Source organism: Neolamprologus multifasciatus, chromosome 17 (assembly GCF_963576455.1).
Source record: "Neolamprologus multifasciatus chromosome 17, fNeoMul1.2, whole genome shotgun sequence".
NCBI lineage: Eukaryota > Metazoa > Chordata > Actinopteri > Cichliformes > Cichlidae > Neolamprologus > Neolamprologus multifasciatus.
Window position 1 is genome coordinate 35,833,494 of NC_140455.1, and position 14,765 is coordinate 35,848,258.

Genomic DNA, 14,765 nt, shown 5'->3' on the forward strand with positions numbered 1-14,765 from the left:
CTCTTCTCAGTAAAACTGTTGTGAATTATTTTGCTGAAGATGTGATGAATTTTAAGTATCCTAATGCACATTATAAAAAAGTGTAATATAAATGTCAAATGATTCAGCTCTGTATTAGGTCTCATTACTTTTAAGATGTGCAGCCTAGATGAAGGTGAAGACTAGATAAAAACAGAAACACCAAATGTGACTTAAATTTGAAACAAACATTAAAACTGTGATTTCCAATTAGTCCAACTATATATACATGGTTATACAAACAGAACTTTCTGTTTCAGATGTATGGCCTGTGGGTATAGGCATCCAAGAGTGTCAGAAATGCCACCGTGCCGGTGGTTAGCAGTGTTGCCTCACAGCAAGAAGGTCCTGAGTTCAATTCCACCATCAGGCCGGGGTCTTTCTGTGTAGAGTTTGCATGTTCTCCCTGTGTTTGAGTGGTTTCTCTCCGGGTACTCTGGCTTCCTCCCACAGTCCAAAGACGTGCAGTTACTGGGGATAGGTGAATTGGTAACTCTAAATTGCTCATAAATGCGAATATGAGTGAGAATAGTTGTCTGTCTCTATGTGTTTGCCCGGTGACAGACTGGTGACCTGTCCAGGGTGTACCCTGCCTCTCGCCCTAACACAGCTGGGATAGGCTCCAGCGCCCCCAGCAACCCTGAAAATGATGCGTGGAAGAGAATGGACGGATGGGGAAAAAATGTGACTATGAGACAAACGGATACTGTAAGTGTGCTGGCTCATTTGAATCTAATTGAAGAGGAACTAGAGCCGCAAAGAAACAAAAAAGAAAATCTAAAATAAAGTGTGAAATACAGAAAAATTAATAAATAATCTTAGGAAAGAAAGCTGGACTAACCATTGTGTGTTTGGGATAATAATCTTGAAGTTTATAAAAATCCTGGCAACTTGAATTACAACATATCTGTGATTAAATAGGTTAACTATAAATTTTTAGCTTCAATGGCAAGTGTTTCTACCTTGGCCACATAATACATTTATTTATAGGTGCCTTTAAGACCCTCAAGGTCACCTTACAATAACACAAAAACAATAGCAGCAATAAAATACAATAAACATGGCAAAATAAGATTTAGACATAAGGTAAAAAACAACAACAAAGCAAAACAAAAACACAAGCATGAAAGTATAAAAGCTGAGCAAGGTAACAATGAACTAAGACAGATCAGGTGTATGCAGTTCTGAATAGATGGGTTTTGAGATGTGATTTAAAAGTGGAGAGAGACTTTGTGGTCCGGAGATCTGGTGGAAGTGAATTCCAAAGTCTCCGGGCAGAACAACTGAAGGCTCTGAGTCCCATTGGAGTCAGGCGAGCAGGTGGAACAGACAGAAGGGGAGCTGAAGAAGAGCGGAGTGTACGATGGGGTGAGTATGTATGGAGGTCAGATAAATATGGAGGAGCGAGGTTATGAAGCGCTTTGAAAGTGAGAAGCAAGATCTTGAAATTGACATGGAGGTGAACTGGAAGCCAATGGAGCTGTTTAAGAACAGGTGTTATATGTCTAGTGGATTTAGTTCTGGAAATAATACGAGCAGCTGTATTTTGAACTAACTGCAATTTATGGAGGGATGTATGAGGTAGACCACAGAGAAGAGAATTACAGTAATCTAAATGAGATGTGACAAGAGCACTGATAAGTATGGCGGTACTGTTTGGAGCGAGTGAGGGACGAAGACGGTTAATATTACGGAGATAAAAGTAGGAAAACCGAGTGATATTATTTATATGTGCTGTCAAGGATGACACCAAGACTCTTAAGCTGAGGGGAGCTTGTGACAACAGTAGACTTGTAGTCAAGACCGCCAAGAACAAGACAAGACCAAGACAGACCGAGTCAAGACCAAGACAAAGTCCAGATGAGACCAAGACCGAGACAAAAAAGTCTTTAAATTGCAGCCAGATGCTACTTCGTTTACGGGTGTCAGGCATATTTATGTGTTTTTGCAATGCACTCGCACAGCCCTCCTCGCCACTGTCTGCTGTCTGACTCACTTACTGAGAGGACAGACGCACGCTCCACTTGACTGTTGCGTCACTCTCCCTCTCTGTTTTTCACATAATGATATTATCCTATATCCTCGCATGTGATTGGCCACAATATGGAGGGACTGGAGCATAGCTGAGCCACTGTGTGAGAGCTGAGCAGCTGAGAGGAAATTAAGTGAGGAGCCGGCTCTCGCTCAATGGGAGTCGACTCTTCTGATTCGCTACAAAGCACTCTGTAAGCACGGCTCTTAGAGCTGATGCTTTTGCACGTGACACATTATCGAACGTTACGTTGTGTGTCATGGATACTGTTGACTCCAATTCTCCCGACCACTATGTCGATCTGAGACAGCAAGACCAAGACAAGACCGAGGGATCCGAGACCAAGACAAGACCAAGACCAAAGTCCGTCGAGACCAAGACAAGACCAAGACCAAAGTCCGTCGAGACCAAGACAAGACCAAGACCAAAGTCCGCCGAGACCAAGACAAGACCAAGACCAAAGTCCGTCGAGACCAAGACAAGACCAAGACCAAAGTCCGTCGAGACCAAGACAAGACCAAGACCATGTCCAAGACCGGTGTCGAGGCATCCAACTCTAGACAACAGAGTTTGGGTAGTGAAAGACTTCAGGTTGTTTTAATCTGGTGCCTATTAAAATGAATTCTATTTTGTTACCATTAAGCCTAAGAAAGTTGTGAGTAAACCAGACCTTGATTTCACTTAAACAGTCAGAAATGGATGTGGGTGGGAGAGTAGCTGTGGGTTTGGAGGTAGAGCTGGGTGTCATCTGCATAGCAGTGAAACTGGCTGTTATGCTTGCTGAAAATATTACCTAGGGGTAGGAGATAGATGACAAAAAGTAAAGGACCCAGGACAGAGCCTTGAGGTACACCGGAATTAACTGGAGTAGATCGTGATTTGTGAGTGAGTAATTGAACAAACTGTGAGCGGCCAGAGAGATAAGAGGTAAACCAGGCGAGGACTGTACCACTGATGCCAATAGATGCTAATCTGTGAAGAAGGATGTGGTGGGAGTGTCAAAAGCTGCTGTAAGGTCAAGGAGAATGAGGATGGTCCAGAGTCAGCTGCAAGCAGAAGATCATTAGTGATTTTTACTTGAGCTGTTTCTGTACTGTGACATGAAAGCCGGACTGAAACTGTTCGTACAAGTTATTTCCAGTGAGATGATGAACCTGTGCAGCCACCATCTTTTCCAGAATTTTGGCTAAGAAAGGTAGATTTGAAATTGGCCTGAAATTATTTAGATTGGAAGGGTCTGAACCGTTCTTTTTCAGTATTGGGTTCATTATTGCAGTTTTAAGAGAAGAATGAACAGAACCAGATTTAAAAGAGAAGTGTACGATATTAGCAATCAGTGGGGCAAGAGATGGGAATGAGAGTTTAACAAGATTAGTCGGCAGTGGATCGAGTTTACACGATGATGACTTTAACTTAGTAATTATGGAAGATGGCGGAATTATTGTGGGAAGACAGTTGAGAAGGACAAAAAATGCAGATAGAACAATTGACCATATCACAGGACGAGGGCAATTGTTGATAAAGATTCTCAATCTTGGTATAAAAAAGTTCATAAATCTGTTGCAAACTGCAGCAGAGTGTGTATGTATGGCAAAGGTATCTGGGGGTTTAACAATATTATGTAATGTAGAAAACAAAGTGCGAGTGTTTCGTTCAGCGGATTCAATAACAGAGGTGTAGGAGGTAGATTTAGCATGATGAATAGCTTCTTTATAGTGTTGTATATGACTGAGATACATGTCCTTATGAATAGTAAGTCCTGTTTTCCTGGAGAGACGTTCCAGGCAGCGTCCAGTAGCTTTAAGTTGGCGATGTTTAGATAAATACCATGGGGCAGACTGAGAGAAAGAAACAGTTTGAGTTTTTTGGGAGATGACCACAGGGATCGGATCCCTGCTGTCGATCCTGTAATTCCGTCTGGATCCACGGTGGACAGACTTTCGTCGCGGGCGCCAGGCAATGTTCAGGTGCAGCAGTAAAGCCGGCGGGAGGGTCGAGAGGTGCTGGAAGCGCAGATAGAGTAGCTCTGATGCCGAGTACCTCAGAGTGGAGGAGATGGGCTGGAGTATGGACTGCAGAACAAACCCAGTGAGAAGAGCCCGGAAGAGCAGCACCTTAGCAGTAGCCATGATGTAATACAATCCGGAAACCGGCTGTCCGAAGACAGCACAGCGGCTAGCGGCCATAACTAAAACTACCATTGGCCTTTGACTGTCTTTTATGAATGCAGCATTCCCGAGATACAATTGTAGCAACACAATTAATGCTTTAATGTATTTTGATAGTGTTAGCATGTTTGTCTAACACATAAAGGGTCCCAGTTTGCTGGGAGGAAACACAACTCCAACCTCATGCAGGGGATTCACTGTCAGTTCCAAGAATGGACGAATATGAGGAATGTCTCAGGAAGATTTAACCCTGTAAGACCCAACCCATCAAAAAAAATAGCGAGAAAATTCAGATTTTTTTGGAACTGAGATGTTTATTAACCCTTATAACAAAATCCACATTTTTGTTGCTTTATCATGTTGTGTATGATATATTTTTATTTGTGCTGTCAGTGTTAATCTCATTAAAAGGAGTTAACGCCATAACCGCATTAATGCAGCAATGCGAGTTACTGCAGATCGCCCCGTGCATGGGACTACAAGGCGTCAACGCGTTAGCGTGGTTAATTAATTAATACGTTAGCGCCGTTGATGCGTTAACGAGATTAACGCTGACAGCACTAAGTTTTATTATATATTTTTTGTATCGCATTTGATACATTGGGTGTTTTTGGCAACTTTTTGTTAACAACAATGTTAATTTTAGACAAAAAAAAAAAAAGTTTTGTCCATAACATTTTGAAATTATAGCAAGTATTGATCATGTTGATAAAACTTTTTCTGTTTTATAGTGTTAATGTCCTCATCATATTGCCAATAATTCCAATCGTATTTCAAATTATAAAAATAAGAATTTGGATGTTATAAACAGCAATCAAAAGATAGATCTGTAAGAACAGGATTATTTTTTTGCAGCACAAAAAGAAACCCAGACAAAAGAACCAGCTGATAACCAACATGTGCTTCTTTAACTCCTCGAGGTTGTTTGCTTTTTGTGTTGAGTGGTTGATAACAGTGGGCATACCATTTCTCCCGTTTATTATAAGGACTGTACAGTCTGTATGATCATAAGAGAGTGGATACTTCAGCATCTGCGGACACCATGGTTCATCAGTCAGCCTGTCTGCTGCTGCTCACGTGTCTGCCTGGTAAGGACGCACACCTCACATCCGCTTGCATGAGTTGGAATTATCTAAGCGCAGGTTATCAGATTTTTATGAAAATGGTAGGGTGAAACTTTTTTATGGACTTATTGAATTGAAAGTTGAATTTTGAATTTATTTATTGTAGTGTGACCTGGAACATATGGAATATATGGTGTTAATTTGACATGAAATTTGTACATTTTTCATGATAAAGGATTTTTTGGCAACACAACTGAGCTACCTAGAACCACAGCAGAATCTACATGTAAGATTCTTCGATCACTATGTTTCTAAATCTTTTAAAAATTATGTTTAATCTCCAACTTTTGTCAAAAATTACAATCCAATAACTTATTTGAATGTAACAGCTTTATTTGTTGAACAGATGTCCCAACAGATGGACCATCCTCAGTGGTGCTCAGTGAGGTTGATGTAGTGACTCTGGGGATACTGTACAGTTTTCAGTGCTCGGCCAGTTGTTACCCTGCATGTCAGTTCACCTGGACCTGGGGGAATGTGACTTCCCAGGGCCCAGAGCTGAGCTTGCAGCTTACAGAACTACAGGCAGCCCAAAACCTGACGTGCACAGCTGTCAATCCTGTTACCAAAACAGCAGCCACTGCCCAAAAGATGCTGCAAGCAGCAGGTAGTGACAGCAAGATTCAGTTTGATCTCATAAGTTGTCTTAGCAGCAATAACTTCAAGCAAATGTTTTTTATCTTCAAACTTTTCAGCCGGACCTTCAAACATACAGATACGTGGCCCAGGAATTCTCACTACAGGAGTTGCGTCCAACTTCACCTGCTCGGCTGAGTGCTACCCCTCCTGCAACTATATATGGAGAGTTGACTTCGATGGCATGACATTCAGTACTGCAGAAGGAAACCCGGTTTCCATCGTTCCACCTCCCAGCACTCTCTCTGGGTCTCTGACCTGCAAAGCTCAGAACTCCCTCTCACATCTTTACATCTCCACGACTCAGTCTCTGCAGGTGGCATGTACGTAAAGGTTTTTAAGTCTGTGAGTTAACAATAAAGACACTGAGAACTTCTTATTAGGCAGTGCATCATTTGTGTTGCTACTTGCTAAAGTAAAGTAAAGTTAAAACCAAATATCATCTGATCTTGTGGGGACTTTTGTCATTTGTTCATCAGTTTGCTGTGAGACTTTGAATCACGTGATCACAGTGAATCCCAGAAAGTTGATTGTGTTCAGCTGGACGTTACATTTTCATCGGGAGTTTTGTCCGCAAACCTTATAAACAGTACATTTGCATAATGATTGAAACTTGCACTACTGACGGGCTGTGAGGTCAGCTTCACGATCACTGATATGCAAATTGTTTCAGAGGTGGCGTTCCTCCTGGTCCAGGATGTTTACACCCTCATCATTGTCATTGAACAAGAGTGGCCACTCGCCTGTAGGCGGAAAAGGACTGCAGAGTCCTGGCCTGAGTAGTTAGCTTTTCTGTTTCGTACCATCTGTTTAGCCAGAGGTTGTTTAGTGTATAAATCCAGCTGGCACTTAACCGTGTACACTATATTACTCTGTGCTGGGGGACGCAGTCGTTGGAGTGGACCCATTTTTGGCGTAGTGCATCTTGGGGTTTAAAAGCCACTGAGAAGCGATGTTTTGAGACAATACGTCTCAGCTGTTCTGATACTCCTGACACAGAAGGAATCATGAAAGGATTTTGCTCAGGCAGTTTTAGTCTTTCTTCTCTTCTGGATCACCTGAAGCATTTTTAGGCGCCTTCCCAGCTTTGACAAATGCCCAGCTGGCATAACCACATTTACTCAGGGCTTTCTTGGCACCATGTTCTTCTGCTTCCCTGGCTGCTGTGTCAGTGGGGATGGTGTTTGTTTTGTGTTGTAGCGTCCTGATGACACCCAGTTTGTGCTCCAGTGGATGATGAGAGTCAAACCTAAATAAATAATTAGCCGTATCCATTTATGGTACACATAGATTTTCAAATTTCCCCCTTAACTGATGGAAATCTTACAGTCTGTCCTATTAGCTGTGAATATTGGTTCAGTTTCTTCCCAGAAAGCTTCAACACATTCAGTATTCTTGTTCTACACATGACAGGTATCAGAGTTCAGTTTAAAGCTGAAAGTTCGTAAGTGTTCATGAAACTGAGCTCACTGTTTGATATTTTAGCTGTGTTTACATGAGCATCCATCGTGGTTTGCTAACCATGTGTATGACTATCAAAGCAACCTCTGTTTCACTGACACCTCAGTCACTGCCTCTGTGTCAGACTACATTGATGCAGTAATTTGTGATAAAGGCAAATCATACAGTGGCTAAAAAAAGCAAAATAAGGAAAAAAACATATTCCACAATATAACTGAAATATGTATCTTTCTATTAGCAAAGCATTTGCAGCGTTGAGTAAGAAATGAAGCTTTTTATCTTGTCTGTTCTGCTTCTAACCTCAGATGGACCAGCGTCAGTAGCCATGAGTGTGGTTGATGTAGTGACTCTGGGGATACTGTACAGTTTTCAGTGCTCGGCCAGTTGTTACCCTGCATGTCAGTTCACCTGGACCTGGGGGAATGTGACTTCCCAGGGCCCAGAGCTGAGCTTGCAGCTTACAGAACTACAGGCAGCCCAAAACCTGACGTGCACAGCTGTCAATCCTGTTACCAAAACAGCAGCCACTGCCCAAAAGATGCTGCAAGCAGCAGGTAGTGACAGCAAGATTCAGTTTGATCTCATAAGTTGTCTTAGCAGCAATAACTTCAAGCAAATGTTTTTTATCTTCAAACTTTTCAGCCGGACCTTCAAACATACAGATACGTGGCCCAGGAATTCTCACTACAGGAGTTGCGTCCAACTTCACCTGCTCGGCTGAGTGCTACCCCTCCTGCAACTATATATGGAGAGTTGACTTCGATGGCATGACATTCAGTACTGCAGAAGGAAACCCGGTTTCCATCGTTCCACCTCCCAGCACTCTCTCTGGGTCTCTGACCTGCAAAGCTCAGAACTCCCTCTCACATCTTTACATCTCCACGACTCAGTCTCTGCAGGTGGCATGTACGTAAAGGTTTTTAAGTCTGTGAGTTAACAATAAAGACACTGAGAACTTCTTATTAGGCAGTGCATCATTTGTGTTGCTACTTGCTAAAGTAAAGTAAAGTTAAAACCAAATATCATCTGATCTTGTGGGGACTTTTGTCATTTGTTCATCAGTTTGCTGTGAGACTTTGAATCACGTGATCACAGTGAATCCCAGAAAGTTGATTGTGTTCATCTGGACGTTACATTTTCACTCATCCAAGTGACAAAACTCCTGCTGAAAACGCTGAGTCCAGATGAACACAATCAACTTTTTGGGATTTCCGTACCTGGATGATTGAGCATGCATCAAGACAGGACTACAGTGGGGCAAAAAAGTATTTAGTCAGCCACCGATTGTGCAAGTTCCCCCACTTAAAATGATGACAGAGGTCAGTAATTTGCACCAGAGGTACACTTCAACTGTGAGAGACAGAATGTGAAAAAAAAAAATCCATGAATTCACATGGTAGGATTTGTAAAGAATTTATTCGTAAATCAGGGTGGAAAATAAGTATTTGGTCAATAACAAAAATACAACTCAATACTTTGTAACATAACCTTTGTTGGCAATAACAGAGGTCAAACGTTTACTATAGGTCTTTACCAGGTTTGCACACACAGTAGCTGGTATTTTGGCCCATTCCTCCATGCAGATCTTCTCAAGAGCAGTGATGTTTTGGGGCTGTCGCCGAGCAACACGGACTTTCAACTCCCGCCACAGATTTTCTATGGGGTTGAGGTCTGGAGACTGGCTAGGCCACTCCAGGACTTTCAAATGCTTCTTACGGAGCCACTCCTTTGTTGCCCGGGCGGTGTGTTTTGGATCACTGTCATGTTGGAAGACCCAGCCTCGTTTCATCTTCAAAGTTCTCACTGATGGAAGGAGGTTTTGGCTCAAAATCTCACGATACTTGGCCCCATTCATTCTGTCCTTAACACGGATCAGTCGTCCTGTCCCCTTGGCAGAAAAACAGCCCCATAGCATGATGTTTCCACCCCCATGCTTCACAGTAGGTATGGTGTTCTTGGGATGCAACTCAGTATTCTACTTCCTCCAAACACGACGAGTTGAGTTTATACCAAAAAGTTCTACTTTGGTTTCATCTGACCACATGACATTCTCCCAATCCTCTGCTGTATCATCCATGTGCTCTCTGGCAAACTTCAGACGGGCCTGGACATGCACTGGCTTCAGCAGCGGAACACGTCTGGCACTGCGGGATTTGATTCCCTGCCGTTGTAGTGTGTTACTGATGGTGACCTTTGTTACTTTGGTCCCAGCTCTCTGCAGGTCATTCACCAGGTCCCCCCGTGTGGTTCTGGGATCTTTGCTCACCGTTCTCATGATCATTTTGACCCCACAGGATGAGATCTTGCGTGGAGCCCCAGATCGAGGGAGATTATCAGTGGTCTTGTATGTCTTCCATTTTCTGATGATTGCTCCCACAGTTGATTTTTTTCACACCAAGTTGCTTGCCTATTGTAGATTCACTCTTCCCAGTCTGGTGCAGGTCTACAATTCTTTTCCTGGTGTCCTTCGAAAACTCTTTGGTCTTGGCCATGGCGGAGTTTGGAGTCTGACTGGTTGAGGCTGTGGACAGGTGTCTTTTATACAGATGATGAGGTCAAACAGGTGCCATTCATACAGGTAACGAGTGGGGGACAGAAAAGCTTCTTACAGAAGACGTTACAGGTCTGTGAGAGCCAGGGATTTTCCTTGTTTGAGGTGACCAAATACTTATTTTCCACCCTGATTTACGAATAAATTCTTTACAAATCCTACCATGTGAATTCATGGATTTTTTTTTCACATTCTGTCTCTCACAGTTGAAGTGTACCTCTGGTGCAAATTACTGACCTCTGTCATCATTTTAAGTGGGGGAACTTGCACAATCGGTGGCTGACTAAATACTTTTTTGCCCCACTGTATGTGTAGAGTCCAGCAGAGGCTGCAGGAAGTCATTTTTCCACAGTTAGTCCAGTCATGTGGTTCAAGCTTGTGTTGACTTGACACATATTTTTGCTTTTTCCTTGTTCAGCGGCAAACCGCAGCCTGGCCACTCGTCCTGAAGAATCTTCAGCTGTGCTGCTGCTGGCCTTCATCATTCCTGCTTCCTTCACACTGTGATTGAGTAGCGACAGAACTCGCCTCAGATATGATGTAATCAGATGTTGTATTGTTGTTATTTTTGCAATTATCTGTCTTGTTACTAGAGATGGCACGATACCACTTTTTTTATGTCCGATACCGATATCATAAATTTGGATATCCGACGATACCGATATGAATCCGATATAGTGTGTTTTTTAATCAATAAAACTGTTTTTTTTTTTTTATATCTTGCTGCATTTTGTATAAGTTCATACTCAAGTTTAAATAAACAACACTAAAGCTATTCTGTTATACCTGTATGTAAAAAATACACTGCACCCAAAATATTTCATAATTCAGCAAAACTGATCAATCTAATAAACTTAAACCTGCTCCATCCTCCCTATTCTGGTATTTTAAAGAGTACTTAGAAGAAATATTAAGCAACCTAACTAATAGGGTTGCAAACTCCCAGCGAAAAAAAATAAATAGGGAACCACCCCCCACCTCATGATGCTTAATCGACTTTAATTTGATGCAGTGTGGGGAAAAAAAAAAATGCACAGAAATAAAAAAAAAAATTCAAGAATAATTAAATAGATTCAACATCTTTCTTCAACAGAATTGCAGACTGCACAGATGGTATCTTCCCAAAGGAAAAAGTACTATAGCTTACTAGGGTATATTAGACTTAACAGTTACTATATACAGTAATGGACTTCTATACATTTTACATCAGATTAAAACTTTGGGCGTAAGATTCGGATAATTATTTATTAAAAGCTAGACATTTTAAATGAGAATAAGAAAGAAAAGTATGTCTTTGTGCCCCCTTTTCCCTGTTAATGCCCTATCGGCCCCCCTGGCTAAACTTTGCTAGATCCGCCCCTGCACAGTTACCAGCCGTCAGCTACGTTGAAAAAGATCCTGGTGTAGAAAGTAATATTAAATAAATTCTAACAACAGCTTATCAAGCTTAAATGTGCTGCTGTTGTTCAGCCGCTGGTTTCCTCTTTCTGGTGCAAAGTGGGCCAAAAACAAACAAGAGAGACGGACTCGCGACAGAAAAGCCGATCAGCTGATCATTAAGCAGTTTCAGCAAGAAGAGGCAGTCGCTCCATATCTCGGTTGTTAAGCTTAACGCTGGAATGCTTTACAAACATTCAGAGATGAACTTACACACTTCCTTTACTTCTCTCTGGGATAACTTCCTCGGAGATGAAATGCCGGTTTGATAGCAAAGCTACAAATACACACAGCCGCTCTATCACGTGACCACACTGCTGAGACGGTTATGAGCCGAGTTACGCCGTGTTGCAAGTTTTGTGAGGTGCTTTTTTGATATTTAATGGATCGATTACATTTTTTATTTCTCTCCGATATCCGATCCAGTAATTTACGTCAGTATCAGACCAACACCGATACGTAATATCGGATCGGTCCATCTCTACTTGTTAGTGGATCTTGAAATGAAAACTTAGTGTATATTTAACGAATATACGAAGCAGCAGTCCAAATTAAAACAAAGTCGAAAAGGTAACAAAATCCAGAGAAAACATGAGAGCAAGAAAAAACTAAACTAACAAACACATAGACAAAGAATGAGGGAAAACTAAAGCTTCTTATACACAGAAGGCTAATCAAGGGAAGAGCTCACAGCTGGGGAGCAGCACACAGGTACAAACACTCAGAGGCATGGGGAAGTAAAACTAAATACAAATAGGTACCATATTAAAACAGGAAGTAACTAAAAGTGGGAACATCTACCTTGGTAGTGGAGGCACTAACTAAAAGCAGACACTAAGAAACTATGAGAGAATGGACGTAAATAAAACAACCTTGAAAATCCCAAAAGTACAGTGGCCCAGAGGGGTCAAACACACTGCAACTTTCCAGAAAATGAATAAATAAATAAATAAGCTTTGTCAAAATACCAACCACCGTGACAATCTGTTATTAATTTTCTAAGCATTTTTAAAAATTATTATTATTTGCTACTATAGTGCTAACTACAATAAAGATGTGGAGTTTTTATCTCACTGTTAAATGTTTCTTTTATATATATATATATATATGTGTGTGTTTTTCTCTGTCAGATTTTCCGGCCTTTGTGAATCAGCTCAAGATAAAATGGCTTTGAGAGTGAATGACTCACCTGCAACCTGACAATGCAGCACTTTACGCTCGTCTCGCTTGTTTACAATGGGCCGGTCTCTATTTGTACTCTAATCAGTGAAGCTGAAAGGACTTTCATATCAGAGTGTACAGACGGGACGGCGCATACGAGGCGTAGCTATTAAGATATTTGTGACATTCTTCAGCATGTGAACAAGAACGTATGGGATCAGAACGACTTACACATGGCAAGATGTTTTCTTCTGTATCCTGAAAATCTGAACAAATAAAATCTGACCGTGCAGTGAAATCACCTGTAAGAGTGTGTGTATAGCAGGGGTCCCCAATCCCAGTCCACGAGGGCCGGTGTCCCTGCAGGTTTTAGATGTGTCCTTGATCCAACACAGCTGATTTACATGGATAAATTACCTTCTCAACATGTCTTGTTCTCCAGAGGTCTGGTAATGAACTAATCATGTGATTCAGGTGTGTTGACCCAGGGTGAGATCTAAAACCTGCAGGGACAGCGGCCCTCGTGGACTGGGATTGGGGACCCCTGGTGTATAGTCTTAAAATTGCTCTGGAACTGGAAAGCATGCCCAGTTTCTCATTTAGCTAGTCTTGTTTTAGCTTTGGCTCCACCTGCTGTACAAAAGCTAACATTTGCATTTTAAAAATATGCAGACATATGCAACAGTTTGGTCGGCATTCATGCACGATCTGATATCCTCATGTTGGTGTTGTTCCCAGATCATCATACTAAAGGTTGTTCCAGGATCAACATTGCAAGTGACCAATCAGAATGTTGTGATGTCATACTTTTGCAACTTCGGGAAAAACCGGCGTAAAACAAAAAACTGTACTTAAGCTGCGAGAAACCGCCTTTGTCCGCCGATCAACGGACCCTAACCCTTTAATAAACGCTAAGCAGAATTGATATTGTCCTTGCAACATTGGAATTTCATAAATGCACGAATGGGTTGGTGCGCAAAAGAATAACGTCACAATAATGTGATTGGTCACTTGCAATGTTGAACCTGGAACAACATTTTCATGATGATCTGGGAACAACACCAACACGACGATATCAGATCATCCCGGCATTCACACTGAAGGTGGTTGGGTGAGTTAGATTGCTACTGTGTGTTACAACGTGCAACTGAAATAACTCCACTTATTATAATTACAATAACAGGATAGGATCATCTTTGTTGTCTTTATACAAGTACAACAAAATTTAGACTGGCATCTCTTCTGTGCCCATCAGAAAATGGCTCGGTGTTTGTAGCTGTTGTTCATGTGCATTGATTTATGTGCTTTTCACTGCAGAGCCTCACTGACATGGAGACCCTAGAAGAACTGCACCCACTGGTCCACTCTGCACAAGCATCGGTAACATATATACTGTATGTGCAAGGCTATGTTTACCCATTCTGTAGCTGCACTACCACATTTACTGTTTACAACTACCACATACTCTCATCACCCACTGGAGCACAGATTGGGTGACATCAGGACGCTACAACATAGAGCGAACACCATCCCCACAGACACAGCGGCCAGGGAAGCTGAAGAACATGACATGAAGAAGGCCCTGAGTAAATGTGGTTATCCCAGGTAATTTGTCAGAGCTGGGAAGGCACCTAAAGAAAGCTCCAGCCGATCCAGGAGAGAAGGACAACTGCTCCCTAAGCTAAAACCCTTAGCGATCCCTTATGTGTCAGGAGTATCAGAACAGTTGGGACACATTTTTCTAAACACCGAGTCTCTGTGGTGCTTAAAGCCCAAAACACGCTGCGCCTAAAATTGGTCCACCCCAAGGAATCGGTCCTCCAACACAGTAATATAGTGAACGCTGTGCCAGGAGGATTGCCATGATTTATACATTGCGGAAACCAAACGTCTGGCTAAGCGGATGGCACAACACAGAAGAGCTACCTCGTCAGTGGACACTCTTTCAATGATGGGGATGTACACATCCTGGACAGGCAGTGTTGGGAAGGTTACTTTTAAAATGTATTCCATTACAGAATACAGAATACATGCCCCAAAATGTATTCTGTAACGTATTCCGTTACATTACTCAATGAGAGTAACGTATTCTGAATACTTTGGATTACTTAATATATTATCATGCTGTTTACAACTACATGAATGTACTATTGCTGTGATTTATTACTGTTACTGAA

At 41.9% G+C, this 14,765-nt stretch overlaps 1 protein-coding gene across 1 annotated transcript; it reads left to right on the top strand.

The window, feature by feature from the left end:
• Window positions 1–5,136: 5,136 nt before the first annotated feature.
• LOC146499787 (uncharacterized) lies at window positions 5,137–10,990 on the top strand. The gene is made up of 7 exons (XM_085136846.1): window positions 5,137–5,306; window positions 5,518–5,568; window positions 5,689–5,949; window positions 6,038–6,301; window positions 7,745–7,993; window positions 8,082–8,345; window positions 10,409–10,990. The coding sequence occupies exons 1-7, from the start codon at window positions 5,261–5,263 to the stop codon at window positions 10,495–10,497; spliced, it is 1,224 nt and encodes a 407-aa protein (XP_084992972.1). The 5' UTR covers window positions 5,137–5,260; the 3' UTR covers window positions 10,498–10,990.
• Window positions 10,991–14,765: the final 3,775 nt, after the last annotated feature.